General features: G+C 38.3%; 2 protein-coding genes across 5 annotated transcripts in view; one reads left to right on the top strand and one right to left on the bottom strand.

Moving 5' to 3' along the window:
- The window catches only part of ZNF804B (zinc finger protein 804B), a 547749-nt gene that overhangs the window by 501204 nt on the left and 32248 nt on the right, over positions 1-14297 (bottom strand). The gene's annotated exons all lie outside the window — the stretch shown is intronic.
- Positions 5829-14297, top strand: part of TEX47 (testis expressed 47) — a 37279-nt gene continuing 28810 nt past the window's right edge. For 2 of the 4 annotated variants that reach the window (XR_003208626.2, XR_012380106.1), the window contains exons 1-2: positions 5829-5973; positions 6719-7708. Coding sequence is in view for 2 of the 4 variants with exons in the window: in XM_025873260.2 (XP_025729045.1) it covers positions 6816-7577 (762 nt within the window). In the remaining 2 variants the exon portion in view is untranslated. Of the gene's footprint in view, positions 5974-6718; positions 7894-14297 lie in introns of those variants that run through there. The other 2 variants (XM_025873260.2, XM_025873259.2) reach the window with 2 other exon arrangements.

Raw genomic sequence — 14297 nt, 5'->3', positions numbered from 1 at the left:
GAAGAGGCATTACTTAGAGTATGGAAATTTTTAAACTCGTGATCCAAATCACCAAATGGCTATCTAGAAAACTTGAACCAATTATGCTCCTCAACCGGTGGAAGATAAGAGCACTCATTCTCCAGCGGCAGAATTCTTAAAAGTGTTCTGGTTGCCTCCAAGATTGCCCGTCCCTAACTCCTCTGCCCATCACAGGCAACTTTCTAAAACACAGTTATGATTATAGGCACTCAAAAACTCCCAATGATTCCCTACCACCCACAGAGTAAAACTCATACCTCTGAGCATGGCCTCCAAGTCCTCCACAGACTAGCCGCAACTTCCTGTTTCTCCTTCCCCACGTCTCCCCCCTGCTCACCCTCCAGCCTGGGCCAGCACTTCTACACCAGGCTACACTTACAATCACCTGGAGGGGTTTTCACAAACACACAGGCTAGAGTTCTTTCCATGCTAATTAAATAAGAACCAGGAGCTGGCTTCTTTTTTAATTCTCCACCAGATGATTCTAATAGACAGCCAGCGTTTGAATCACCACCAGCAAGCCCGTTCTTTCCTAAAGTGAAATAGGTGGAAACATTAGAAGAGCATTTGCAAAAATGCAAATTCTCGGGCCACACTTTAAGCATACTAACTCAGACTTTGTGGGGCTAGAGACCAGGAATCTCTAATTTAACAAGCCTGCAGATTCTCTAGTTTGAGAACTACACTCTACTTCAACAAGACCACCGCCATTTCTTCAAGCGCCACATTTCCTAGCTCTGCCGTATATGCCTTCTGCTCTTTAAGCTTCTCGTTTACAAAGTCTGTTCTGTATCTTCCCTAATCCCCATCTCTTCCCTGGTCCACCCCCCAAACGATATCTTTTGTTATGCCCAACTTAAATACTAGTTCTTTCAGTCAGGTTTAATTGTTACAGCATTTTTTGTTTTCCGTGTTCATTGTTTATGTCCTTATTATATTTCTGCTCTCCTGCTCTGTACTAAACATAATTGTGTTGACGTTAAGATCTGCTAATAGAATTGACTTTTTCACGTGTAGGTACAACATCTGATTTACAAGAATATCTCCAGAGTGTCTGGCACGTTTTTCTCCAAATAGTAGACATATGTTAAACGTTTGAATTGAATAACAAAATATTTTTAGCCTGTGCTCTCCTTGATAAATAATTACCAAACACTGCTCCATAATGTTTTTGACAAATAGAAGCAATGCTGAAGAAGGTAATCTAGTTTTCTTTTTTAGTAAGTCTTTAAATATCTAGTGATTTGATAACTAACCTTTTTTTTCTCTGCTAAATCAAGTATATTTTGTCTAATAGTTTAGGTATATGATCCTAGTAAAAGGCTCTACCCAAGTTGTTAGCCATTTATTTAGAACATGAATTCTCATATACAATTATTTAGATCTATCAAAACACAGAAAAAGTTAGTGGAAATGATTTAGAGTTTTCCGTTTTTCCAGTACATGAGCACAAGCGGAAAGTTAAAGTGGGATCTGGTATTCCAAGTAGAAAATAGTCAGTCGGTGCACATCCTCCCATTCTAGAGAAATGAATTCAAGAAACATTCACAAAGCCACTTCCCAGCTCTTTTCCCCTGAAGACCATGCCCAAATAAAAGCTCTTTCATTAAGCTTTCCAAAAAAGCCACCCTTTCAACCTCAGGGCTTCTAAAGCACTGATCATCATTCACTTTGTATTTATGATGTTTTCCCCTGGCCTGTAGTCATTCATGGACATCTCAACACCCCTCACTGGACCCTCAGGTCCTAAAATTAGGGACCAGCTGTTTTCCATGTTTGTGTTTTGTACAATGCCCACGATATTACCTGGTGCACCAAAGGTGTAGATAAATCTGAAATGAATGAGAGAATAAAGACAGGAAATCAATTTTGTTGAATTACAGGTATGAGGTAAGAGTTTTCAATTTCCTTTATCCAAACCACAAGGTAGCCTCCATTTCCAGAAAAATTGTCCTGTCATAGAGAAGCAAAGAATGGCCCTGTGGGCATGGATACTGAGAGGGAATAATTTATCTGCTCTTTACCCTAGGTAGACAGAGTAGGGAGGTTGCTGAGAGCATGTGTGAACCGTGTGTGTAAAGCACTTAAGTAACTCATGCTTTAGTTTCCTCTTCTATAATTGTGGGCAAAATTTCTGTCAACCTTATAGGGCTGTTGTGAAGCTTAAATTAATTAATATGTGTAAAAGCATGTAGTGTAGGGCACATGGTAAATAATCAGTTAATGGTATTTAATCTTTTTAATCCTTTCCTTCTGCCTTACAAAGACAAAGGACACTGGGAGTTTGTTTTTCAGAAACGTTTGGTTCCAGAAAATAAAACCAGAGCAGGAAGAATATGGTAAATATTAAGGTGCATGCTTGACCCGAGTTCCAAATACATGTTGTGTACTTACGTGAGAGGAGTTGGATAACAAGAGCAGATAGGAAGAATATCTGGAGAAGACTCTTCAGCATTATAGGTTTCCACTCGGGTTCTGCCACTTGTCAGTTGTTTGAACTTGGATAACTACGCTAACGGACCACTCGGGGAGAACAAACCCCAATGTCTTTTTATCCCATTGGACAGAGAGAGGAGGTCTTCTGTTTGAGTTGCCACCTGAAGATAAATAACTGGTCCTTAATCGATGGAGCACAGGATTGTGGCATCTGAGAATTCAAATATCAGGTGTCCATCGAAAGGAGCTTGGACAATTATAATTACATATAACAGCCAATTAAAAAAAAATGGTCCAAACTGTGTGTTGTTTCTATTCCTAGCTGCTCAAAACTTTACTCCTGACTTAAGAGTATTGTTGATGAAAGGCAAGAAAAGAAGGTAAGTTGCCTTTAAATGTGACGTGACAATGAAACAACAATGTGGAAGCAAGAATCCAACAACAAAACATGCCTCAAAAGATGGAAAGATACATGGGGAAGATAGAGGTCAAACCATTATCTATGGTGGTAAAAACCACTGATTCTAAATGTATTCAGTTGGACCACATGAAACTGAGAAATGTATAGAATCCTTGAATTGTTATGTTACACACCTGAAACTAGTGTAAATTATACTTGAATAAAAAAATTAAAACATAAAATAAAAATTGTCAATACCAGACAGTTTTTAACTTATAAAAATGACAACTTAAGGGGCGCCTGGGTGGCTCAGTCGTTAAGCGTCTGCCTTCGGCTCGGGTCATGGTCCCAGGGTCCTGGGTTCAAGCCCCGCATCGGGCTCCCTGCTCCGCGGGAAGCCTGCTTCTCCCTCTCCCACTCCCCCTGCTTGTGTTCTCTCTCTCACTGTGTCTCTCTCTCTCTAATAAATAAATAAATAAAATCTTAAAAAAAAATGACAACTTCATATGTTTCAAGCCAACGCCAATTAAGAGATCATCACTCTTTTGAAGAAGGAATGGCTCAGTGATATTTTGCATAGTTTATATGGGGAATTATAATGATGAAAGATTGTCATTTTTCTATTAGGTTTATATTGCTGGAACCAAGATATATGAAAGAGAAGGGAAATAAAAAGTGCACATGCAGCGAAAAATCACAACTGAGCTCCCTTTTATAGGGGTAAAAAGGTAGAAAAATTGGACTATAGGTAAGAATGGTGTCATGAAGAAGAAAATCTTATCTATGGATAAAAGGTTAATTTAAGTTTGTGCATTGAGAAAGGGCTTCTAGACATGCCCTATAAATTCTCCCAATGACTTTGAGCAAAGCCCCTGTTAGGTTACCAAACCCTACAGTTGCATGTCCCTATCTTCTCTGTTATAATCCATTAATGTGCAGTGGAAGTGCCAGGAATCGCTGTGGACTTGGGAAGGGGAGAAGTGCCTTCTCCTAGCAGTCTCTGGAGGGGAAGTAAACAGGAAAGACTTCATAAAATAAGTATCTCCTGCATTTTATGAGGCAGACATGTCACAGGTCCTATAGTTTCATGCTCTCAGTTGAACAGGTGAGGTGGAAAAACACTGAAGATAGTAGATTCTGATTATAACCCCAATAAAGAGCAAGGTCTATAATGAAATCAAGAACCTATGATAGATTTCAAAGTAAAAAGACTTAGTAACAGAACACAGCTGGCAGATAACATTTAGGAAACATGAAAAGGTAAGACGAGGGGTGTTGGCCTAGGGGATGAGTGAAAAATGTGTAACTGAGACACAAATAGGGTATTTGTAAAGGGAAATATACAGAAAATAATAGTTAAAGTGTTGGCTTTTTAAATTTAAAAGGGTAGAGGTACATCCCAGGAGAAGTGTTATAAACAGGATTACAATTTAGGAGTCCTCTGTACAGAAAAAATACTGGGCTGGAAAGTTAGTCTTTCTTTTTCTTCTTTGTCAACCCCCACAAACTAATGGTATCTGCCTTGAGCCTTAGACTGAGAAGGAGTCCAAATCCAGGGCTGGCCTCAGCAGGGAAGTCTCCATGGTCAGTCAGCAATGTCAGTCACTAAGTTTGGAGGCAAGAGTGACATCAAGGACCAGCCACCTGCCCTCACAAAAGATGGTGCTAAGCTACTTGGACATGGAGGTAGAATGAGAGATCTGCATGATGAGCACAGAGCCTCAGCTTTGCCCAAAGCTGAGTGTGAGAGGGAACTGAGCAAGGCCATAAACAGAAATTTGAGAAGAAATTCAGGCAGGTCCAGAATCATAGAAACCAAGGGAGAAGAGAAGGCCATAAAGGAGGTATGGTCAACACAATCACATTCTGCAAAGCAGGAAGAAGAATGAGGCTGAGAACAACCCGTAGACTGGGCAGTGACAAGTTCTTGCGTGCCTTGGGAAAGACCGTGTCATTTCAGGGAGTGATGAAGTGAACCCTGTGAGGAATTAGTCAATGTTTATGTACCACATCCTTAAGGAATTATTAAGTCACCTCTCGGCCTCCACTTTTTGGGATAACTCATTACTGTATATCATTAAAGCCAGATCATAAGTTTGGATATCACAAACCTTAGGCGGGGGAAAGTACTGTAAGGTTGACTTTTGGGGTGCCTGGGTGGCTCAGTCATTAAGCGTCTGCCTTCAGCTCAGGTCAGGATCCCAGGGTCCTGGGATCCAGTCCTGCATCGGGCTCCCTGCTCAGCGGGAAGCCTGCTTCTCCCTCTCCCACTCCCCCTGCTTGTGTTCCCTCTTTTGCTGTCTCTCTCTCTGTGTCAAAAAATAAATAAAAAAAAAAAGGAGAGAGATACAGAAATCCTCAAAAAAGAAAAAAAGAAGTACTGTAAGGTTTACTTTTTAAAAAATTGAATAAAGGTGTTTTCTAATCTTGTTTTAAAATTATGGTTAGAGCTCACATGAATGCAATTTTAAGATATGGTATTATTAATTTTTATTGTAAAAACTAACTTAAATTTACATCAAATTAAGGAAACCTTATAGAAGAAATTTCTTAAAACAGAGTCACCCTTACACAGACTCTGACATGTGTTCTTAAAGTATTTAAATTAATGCATCTCAATACCCCCTCTACCCTAGGCGGACAGAGTAGGGAGGTTGCTGAAAGCATGTTTGAATTGGGTGCAAGGTACATAACTACTCCATGCTTTAGTTGCCTCTTCCATAAATTGTGGACAAAAAGTAAAAAGAAAAGACTATGTCTAGTAAGATATTCAGGTCCCCCATCTGTCTGACTTTCAAAGGCACCTGGTAAAGAAGAAGCCATTCTAGAAAAGAAGCCCTCATTTCCTCTCCTGTGAGGCTGAGATGTCTGTTGAGATACCCTCATTAAAGGAAACAATGGCACTTGCCAGTGCGCTCTGGCCCTTTAAGACCCCGACAGTCTGATTCGCTAGGCACCATGGAAACAAGAGGGCACGCAGCACCCAAGACACTGGCAGTTGGACAAGTAATGGAGGACAAATGGGACCTCATGGACGGGTAAAAGCAAGAAGCACTTGAAGAAGAAAAGAAATGTTAAGATGACCTGGAGGGAAGAAAAAGAGATTGGTAAGAAGAGTAAGTGCAAAGTAACAGAATTTATTATTCGATGCCCACAACAACAACAAAAGGAAGGGAGAAGGGCCATTTCTGACATTTGTTGATAGGAAAAAAACCCCAAAGAATCAAAATTAGGTACTCTAAAAATCGAATGTTATTAGACAAGCCACAGTACTAACTTTCCGTATCCCGAGTAAAGATGGAGTAAGCCAATTAGGACTTCAGAATCCCCCAGATTTTTTTTTTAATTTACTGACCAGTTAAATTTTTTTTAATGGAGAATTACCATAAAATACCACTTTTTTTTTTGATTGACAAATCAAGGACAATCTGTAATTGCCATTACATATATGAAGACATTTTAATGTGATACCAATGCTACGGTGAGTGAGTGTCAGATACATTCCTGTGTGCGCGCGTGTGTGTGTCTGTGCACACGTGCATGTGCATAAGAGCACATGCCTGATTCAGGAAAAGGGAAGAAATTTAATATAAGTTGAAGGAGAAAATAATAATGCAAACAAAAAAGAGTTAACTTGCTGTAGATTACGTTCTTTCTTCTCCCCACTCACGAGTGTATTAAGAGTTCTTTCCTATGATGTGAATGCTATTTCACTGTAAACTTTTAAACAATCTCTATAATTTACATCTTGTTTTAACATTCTCTTTTATTTCAAAGATGGTATTGTCGATAATACTGGGAAGGGATTTTCCTATTCACTAGCATCTGACAAATAATAAACTTTTTTTTTTTTGTGAGAAGAAATAAAAGAGTTCACCACTGAAGAGGTATCCCGATAATGTGAACACTGTGCTAGGCTAAAAACTGGAGTCATCGGCAAGAACAAACAGGACCCATCATGACATTCCCAGGCCGTATGGGAAAGATCAACAAAAGGACTTTTCCAGTGGAATCTCCTCTAATGCCACAAATCCCGCGTGGCAATTACTTTCATCTTCAGGAAGAGAAGCAAAGACTACAGCTAAAGAAATTCCTTCTTCATAGGATGTTTCTAGTGGCCGAGATAACAGCAAACACAGAAAAAAAAGATATTGCTGACTACTATGAACAAGCATTCCAGTCGATTTTAAAACACCACCTAGGGGAAGCAGTGACAGGGTTTCTGCTGGTATATCCTACTTCTATCCTGCACATCCTTGAGAGCTCCAATGGTACGCTTTACCGAATTCTTTTGGATTATCTTAACCATCAAAAGAGAGAAGCAGAATTTTTTATCCAAGGGATGAAAATTATCGTTGTATCCCATAACATCCCAACCAGGCTCTTCATGCAATGGCATGTTTCAGTGATAAAAGTTCCAGTCATGTATCTTGATGATGTGACACAGACACAGTCCACCGAAGAGGTCATCACAGAGTTTCTCACTCAGACCCATAAGCTAGCGCTCCATCTTTTCAAGATGGTTAAAGTGGGCGCTAAAGGACCAGGGGATAACTTGCACCAACTTGCACCTGAACTGCTCATCCCAGAACAAATGATAAAGTACTTGTGCAAATCTGAAGAGTTCATGGATCCAGACACTTTTCTAAACATATACAACAAACCCATACACGTCACTTTGGATTCCGAGGTGATATGGCCGGCTCCTACCTATTTCTAGGATTGAGAGAGATGTGGTGGGTGGGGTGCAATCTCTCAAGGAATTGGTGCTACTAAAATAAAAGAACAGGATTTCTGAAGTAACTCTTCTTTTGAAAAAAGAAAGCACCAGAACGCCACAATACACACAAGGTAATATATTAATCTTTACAGAGGATGTTGAGCTAAACTTGAAATTAATGTTTATTCTGATATTAAGTTCAACATGTTATTTTAATGGGTGGAGGGGTTTAATAAGTTAATAATTTTTCAAATGTTAACATCATTTTGATGAAATGGCTTGTTTTTTTAAGAAAAGTATAGATAATAAAGGGCAAATTCCGATTCCAATTCTCATTCATTCTTTCTCTTTAAGATTTTATTTATTTATTTGAAAGAGAGAGAGAGAGAGAGAGAGCGAGCACACACAAGCAGGGAGAGCAGGAGAGGGAGAAGCAGACTCCCCACTGGGCAGGGAGCCTGACATGGGGCTTGATGCCAGAACCCTGGGATCAAGACCTAAGCTGAAGGCAGACGCTTAACCGACTGAGCCACCCAGGCGCCCCTCACTCATTCTTTCAAGAGTAAATGAGCAGTAGCCACCACGTAGAATCAAATTTCAGGAAAAACCAATTTGTTCTCAGAATATAAAATTTAGGGGAAAGATACCATCATTGAGTTGCTTGCAACCTACGTTTAGAGGCAAGTATGTGTAAAAGTAAATATGATATGGTATGATCATTATTATAGTTAGCACTATGTAGGAAATACTTGAAGGACTAATCTCTGTGAGATATGATTCCTGAATTCAGAACACAAAACCTCAACTTTGAAAACAGTTCCAAAGCTCATATATTCCGAACTATATAATCAAGAATTCTGAGGCTATTATAAAGCTGAAGAACACAGTAGCTTTTTGAAACAACCAGAAAATACATTGTCAGAAGGCACTGCATTCTTTCATGCAAAATCATTTTTTGAGCATCCCTCACATGACAGACATTTGCCAGATGTTAGGGATATGGCAGGGTACATAGAAAACATGATTCTTGCTAACTTGTAAAACATTTATAAATGATCCCACAAAAGATATACAAATTGGTTTTTTTCAATTTACTTCCTATAAAGCAATTAATGACGTGCAATTTCTATATGACCTATTTTAAGTTGATCCTTCCTTCACCTAGGACCAATGCCCTTATTTAAAATAATCAATGCCCTTAGTATAATTTATTTAAAATTATTTAAAATAGTATATTATTTATTATTATTTAAAATAGTATAATTTATTTTAAAAAGTATCATTAGTTTAAACTATTAAATGGCATTAATATCTTGATGGCTTCAGTGATATTTATCCAAAATTATTTCAACATCTCATGAAACAGATTTAGTAGAAGAAATACTGTTTTCCGTTTTCCGTTTTTTTTTTATTACTATTTGATTTTCAGTCTCTTTAGGGGGAAAAAAGCAATCTCAGTATACATCTCAAATTTGTCATGTGCAGATAATTTATCATCACTTGTTCCATATCAGAATCAAATTTCAGGAAAGACTGCTTCTATTTTTAAATTTTGTAATATAGATTTAGATACAGAATGGCATTTTTCATTCTTAGCTGAACTTGAAGTTCTGTTCATTTAAATTTAGTAACAGAAAGAGTATATTTTAGATTAAACATGAAGTAATTCTTCTGGTTAAGAAAGAGTATATAACTTACAAACATTTTATCAATTTAGCAAATATTAAACACCTTCTATTCATCAGTAATGTGCTATTTGCTCTGAAATGTGAAAAAGACACAGGCATCCACCCTTTTAGAATAAGTATTCAGCAACAAAATGAATGGAAGTAAAAAATGCTTTCCAGGCAAAAAAAAAAAAAAAAAAAAAGCCATAGAGGAAAGACTTGAAGAAGTAAGCCTTGATCTAGGCTTGTGGATGTGAGGAGAGGTTGGGGAGGGCAGATGAGCATATTTACAAGAACAGAGAACAAGCAAAAACAGGAAGGAGAAAATGAACCATAAGTGTTCATTAAATCAGGTAAAATTCCTTTAGGAAGGTAAATTTTGTTTGTTTGGGAAGAGTATTTTCTAAAGTTAGCTAGTGAATAGAAGTGCAGGTTACAAATAAAATTGTATATTTATCTATATAAAAGTACGGCGTATTTCCCAAAAATGCCCATGGCTAATATCACATCCCACATGCTCTTCTTACAATGTGGCCTTAACATTCATACATATCATGGTGGCTTCTAAATCCCCTCCCCTTAAAATCAAGCAGACCTTTGTAATTGCCTTGACCAAGAGAGTACAACAGAAGTGATCCCATGTGACCCCCCCACGGCTAGGTCATAAAAATGCTACTCACTTTACCACCATCACTTCAATGCTAGCTAGCTCTTAGATCCTAAAAATACGCTGTGAGCAATCCAAGTGATTTTCCAGAGGACATCCCCAGCCGAGGTCCCAGCCAACAGCCAGGATCACCACTAGATATGTGAGTGAATGAAACTTCCGGTGATTCCAGACTCTAGTCTTCCAGTCAACCCTGGATTTCAAGCCAGCCCAACTGACACTGTGTGGAGTAGTAGAGACGGTGTGTTCCCACTGAGCCCTGTCCAAATTGCAGATCTGTGAACGAGATAAACGACTGTCGTTGATTTAAGCCCCTATGTTTTAGGTGGGTGATTATGTAATAGTCTGGAATAATATATATATAATAGGAATAATCACATATATATGTATACATATATATGTAATTTCATATCATTTAGTTTTCATTCATCTCTGCCACTAATATTTACTAAATACCTACTGGTAAATGTTTACTAGAGGGCCAAGCACCATGCTTGTCACTGGGGATACAAGCAGCAGCTGAAAGGTGTGTATCTTCCTAGCATAGGCCTAGCACACTGCCTAGCATCGATCTTTTATTGGTCTATAATACTTTCGTATCAGAAAGCATTATAGACCAATACGAAAAGCACTGACTGAAAATTAATTCACTAAGCCAAAGAAAAACATTAAAAATCGGCATCATTTTTGGAGGAAGTTATAGGAAAGATCTCAAGGATAATATTACCGATTTACTTAGTATACTGTTAATTTACATTTGAAGGATTCTTGAAGTGTCCATTATGAAAGTAACTGGAAAAGAAGAGCAAAGAGACTCTAAATAAATCAAACTACTTATGTATTTATTTCTGTTTTCGTGAGAACAGGAGAATGAGTTTATTCAAATGGAAATTACCCTTCCTAGAAGTCACATTAAGGGGGTTTCTACTTATTTTTCAGCTACAACATCCCTGCTGAAAACATTTTGTGACTTTTATGACAGATGAATGAAGAGGTTTATAAATCAAAGGGAGTTTAAATATTTTAGCTACATCTAGTATTATGACTCCCAAATAATATATACTCCAACTTGATTGGTGACCTTGATATTCAGTCTTCATTCATAAAAACATCTGTTGTTGTTGTCGTTGATTATTGCATTCACTCTCAAAGGAATATCTGCTGTCATCAAACATATTAAAAGAATGTGACACTGTCTCTAAGGGGGAACACAAATATGTTTTCAGTAACAGTTGTATTATTGAGGTTCCTATATAGCTCACTAATATCATGTCTTTAAAAGGGAAGACACATAGTCTATGTTTAGATATATTTGATAAAATGCAGAAATACTATAGTCAGACCTTACAAAGGTAATTTAATTTGATCAAGTCAAAAAAATGTGACTTATTAAAGCTTAGGAAGACTCATAAGGTAATTCTCAACCCAATGAGAGTTACAGTTTCCTTACAATAAAACTTTCCACAAAGCTAGAGTACAGGGGCGCCTGGGTGGCTCAGTCAGTTAAGCGTCTGCCTTCAGCTCAGGTCATGATCCCAGGGTCCTGGGATAGAGCCCCGCATCGGGCTCCCTGCTCCATGGGGAGCCTGCTTCTCCCTCTCCCTTTGCCTCTCCTCCTGCTTGTGCTCTCTCGCGCTATCTCTGTCACTATCCGTCTCTATCAAATAAATAAATAAAATCTTTTTAAAAAAATTAAAAATAATAAAAGCTAAAGTACAGTTAACCCAAGCAGAAAATGAGTATTTTAATACTGAACATATAACGTTCAGTGTTCTTATAACAATGAACATAGAACATACAACATATACATATCCAGTGAACATGTAACATTTAAACTGGTGAGGCCGGTGCCATTCTAATTCTTTTATTTTGATATGGGTATCCTCACAGAAGACTGACATGCCAAGGCTCTTATGTTCTTTTCAGAATAACCAAGGGCTTTCAGGAAGGTTATAGTTTTCATGAAGGTTAACTAAAATAATGTTATTTGGAGGAAAAAAATCCTCCCAGGGTGAATTTAAAATTTTTACTGTCTTCATCATAAGTAAAGAGGCATGTGGATTCATTCATGGAGAATTATTGCTTAATACAAATAGATTTTTACATTCAGTGACTTTATCGTAACTTTAGCGACACAAAACCACATTTCAATTCAGTTAAACCTATCTCTAGCAGTAGAATTCCCCCAACTTCCACAAGGAAGTGGAAATGAGACAGCCTATCACCAACTTTGAGATTATTTCATAGTGTAGAAAATGATTTAATGTGGAATTAGAGTTCTCCCTCTTGTGGCCAATTATGTAAATTTCCAGATTACCTGCTGATAGGACCTATGCAGTAAACACAGTGCATAGTTTTTAAGAGAATATAAAAAGAACCCCCCAAAGCACTTTTCAAATGTCTGCTCTAATCTCCCTGTTTGACAGATAAAGATTCTGAGACCCAAAGACATGAAGTGTTTTGCCAACAATGAAAGCAAGAGTTGATTAACAGAAGTTTCCTATTTCCACTTAACTACTTTACATAATTAGTTGTGGTCATGGGTAGGGGGGTCTGGATTTAATTCTGAGTGGTCTCTTCACTGCGGCACCATACCCCTCCTGTGCTCCAGCCCTCATGTAGTGCCTCCTCCGGATGTCCTCCTACATTTCCACAGGCATCTCCATCTCCATATGCTCTGTGTAGAATGCACCCCTTCCCAGCCACCACCCCTCCTTCAATCTGCTCCCCCACTTGCACTCCCTGTAACTAGAAAATGGACCACTCTCCACACAGTTGCCAAGTTAGAAACCTGAACATTGTCCCAATTTCCCCTCTTCCTTATTACACTGACAGCCAATCAATCCACCCCTTTTCCCGCAGAAAGTGTTTCTAGTTGTCTGGCCTTGTTTTTGTGCTCTCCTTAGGGATCTCCCTCACTCCCATCTCATCTTCCTCCTGCTAATCTATATAGTATTTCTATCAGTGTTAAAAGCAGCGTACCACAGGTTTAAGAGAGCCACCTCTGGGGACCCCTGGGGACCCCCGGGTGTTAAACTTCTGACTCCTGGTTTCCGCTCAGGTCCTGATCTCAGGGTCCTGAGATCAATCCCAGTCTTGGGCTCTGCGTGCTCAGCAGGAGCCCACTTGGGACTCTCTCTCCCTCTCCCTCTGCAACCTCCCTCACTTGCTCTCTCTCAAATAAGTAAATCTTTAATTTAAAAAAAGAGAGAGGGCCACCTCTGCTATCCAATTTCTGTGTTGAAACCTGGCTCAAGAACCTGGAGAGCCGTATTTCATTTCTTCACCTCTCGGCACCTTAGACTCCTCACCTACAAAGAGAGCGTGATAACAGTATCTACATTATAAGATTGATTATAATCAATAACATATTGATTATATCAATATATTGATATAGCGATATCAATACTCCCGGCATATAGTAAGCACTCAACAAATGTCATTCCTCCCATCAAAATACTTCAGTGGCTTCTATTTCACCTCCAGGATAAAAAACAAAATTCTATCATGATCTGCAAAGCTTTGACTCCTAATATTCCTCCACTCCGTCTTTATCCTCTTTCCTCTCACTTCTCTTAGCAAAATTCTGCCTATTGATCAAATTATATTTCCTCTGTGAAGCCTGGCAAACTCAAGAAACCCACACTGTATGTGGTACTCAACCACATTCTAGCAATTCTTCTATTGTAAGGCTGTTGTCTATTTTCACACCCCTTTCCCCGCCAGCAACTTGTAAGCTATTACTCTGGGATTTGGGGTATTCAGATCTTCAGTGTCTCATTTTTAAAAAGAGGCTGTTAAAATATCTCTAAGAATTTTCCCATAAAGTTAATTTTACTTCCATCAAAATGGTTGTGAAATGTCAATATATTAAAATGTTCCTATGTAATTGATCAGGTTTTGGTCATTGTCCATGGAGCTCTTTAAAATAGCAAGTGAAAATATAACGGTTGTACCTTATGTGAAGTTTTCTGTTTTACCCACATATTAATTTCTTCCACTTTAATTTGGAAGGATACTAAGAATATCTTCTGGAAGTGATTCAGCGGAACTTTTATACTTATGTATTACTATTCACTGAGCCAAGTATAGGAACTCATTCCCAATTCATTGGATTAAAAATAAAAATACTCTTTCCTATTGGAGCATCTGAGCAAGCTACTAGTAAGGTATACAACCTTTATTCCATATTTTAAAGATGTTTTCTTTATGTTCTTCAAATCCTTTTTTTACCTGCCACACTCACCTGTTCTTTGAGAGATATGTGCTTAATAAGGCTAATATTTATTATGTATCTCTTCTTAGGTTATTATAAAAGTGAAAATTTGCTTCCATTTTAGTTATGCGCTTCACATTTCTAATCTCATTCTAAAGTACTAAGCCATT

The sequence above is a fragment of the Callorhinus ursinus genome, unplaced genomic scaffold, assembly GCF_003265705.2.
Source record: "Callorhinus ursinus isolate GAN/ISIS: 27379988/994484 unplaced genomic scaffold, GSC_fseal_2.0 scaffold12, whole genome shotgun sequence".
Lineage (NCBI taxonomy): Eukaryota > Metazoa > Chordata > Mammalia > Carnivora > Otariidae > Callorhinus > Callorhinus ursinus.
The sequence above is the reverse complement of the archived record's forward strand: the minus strand, read 5'-3'. Positions and strand labels throughout refer to the sequence as shown.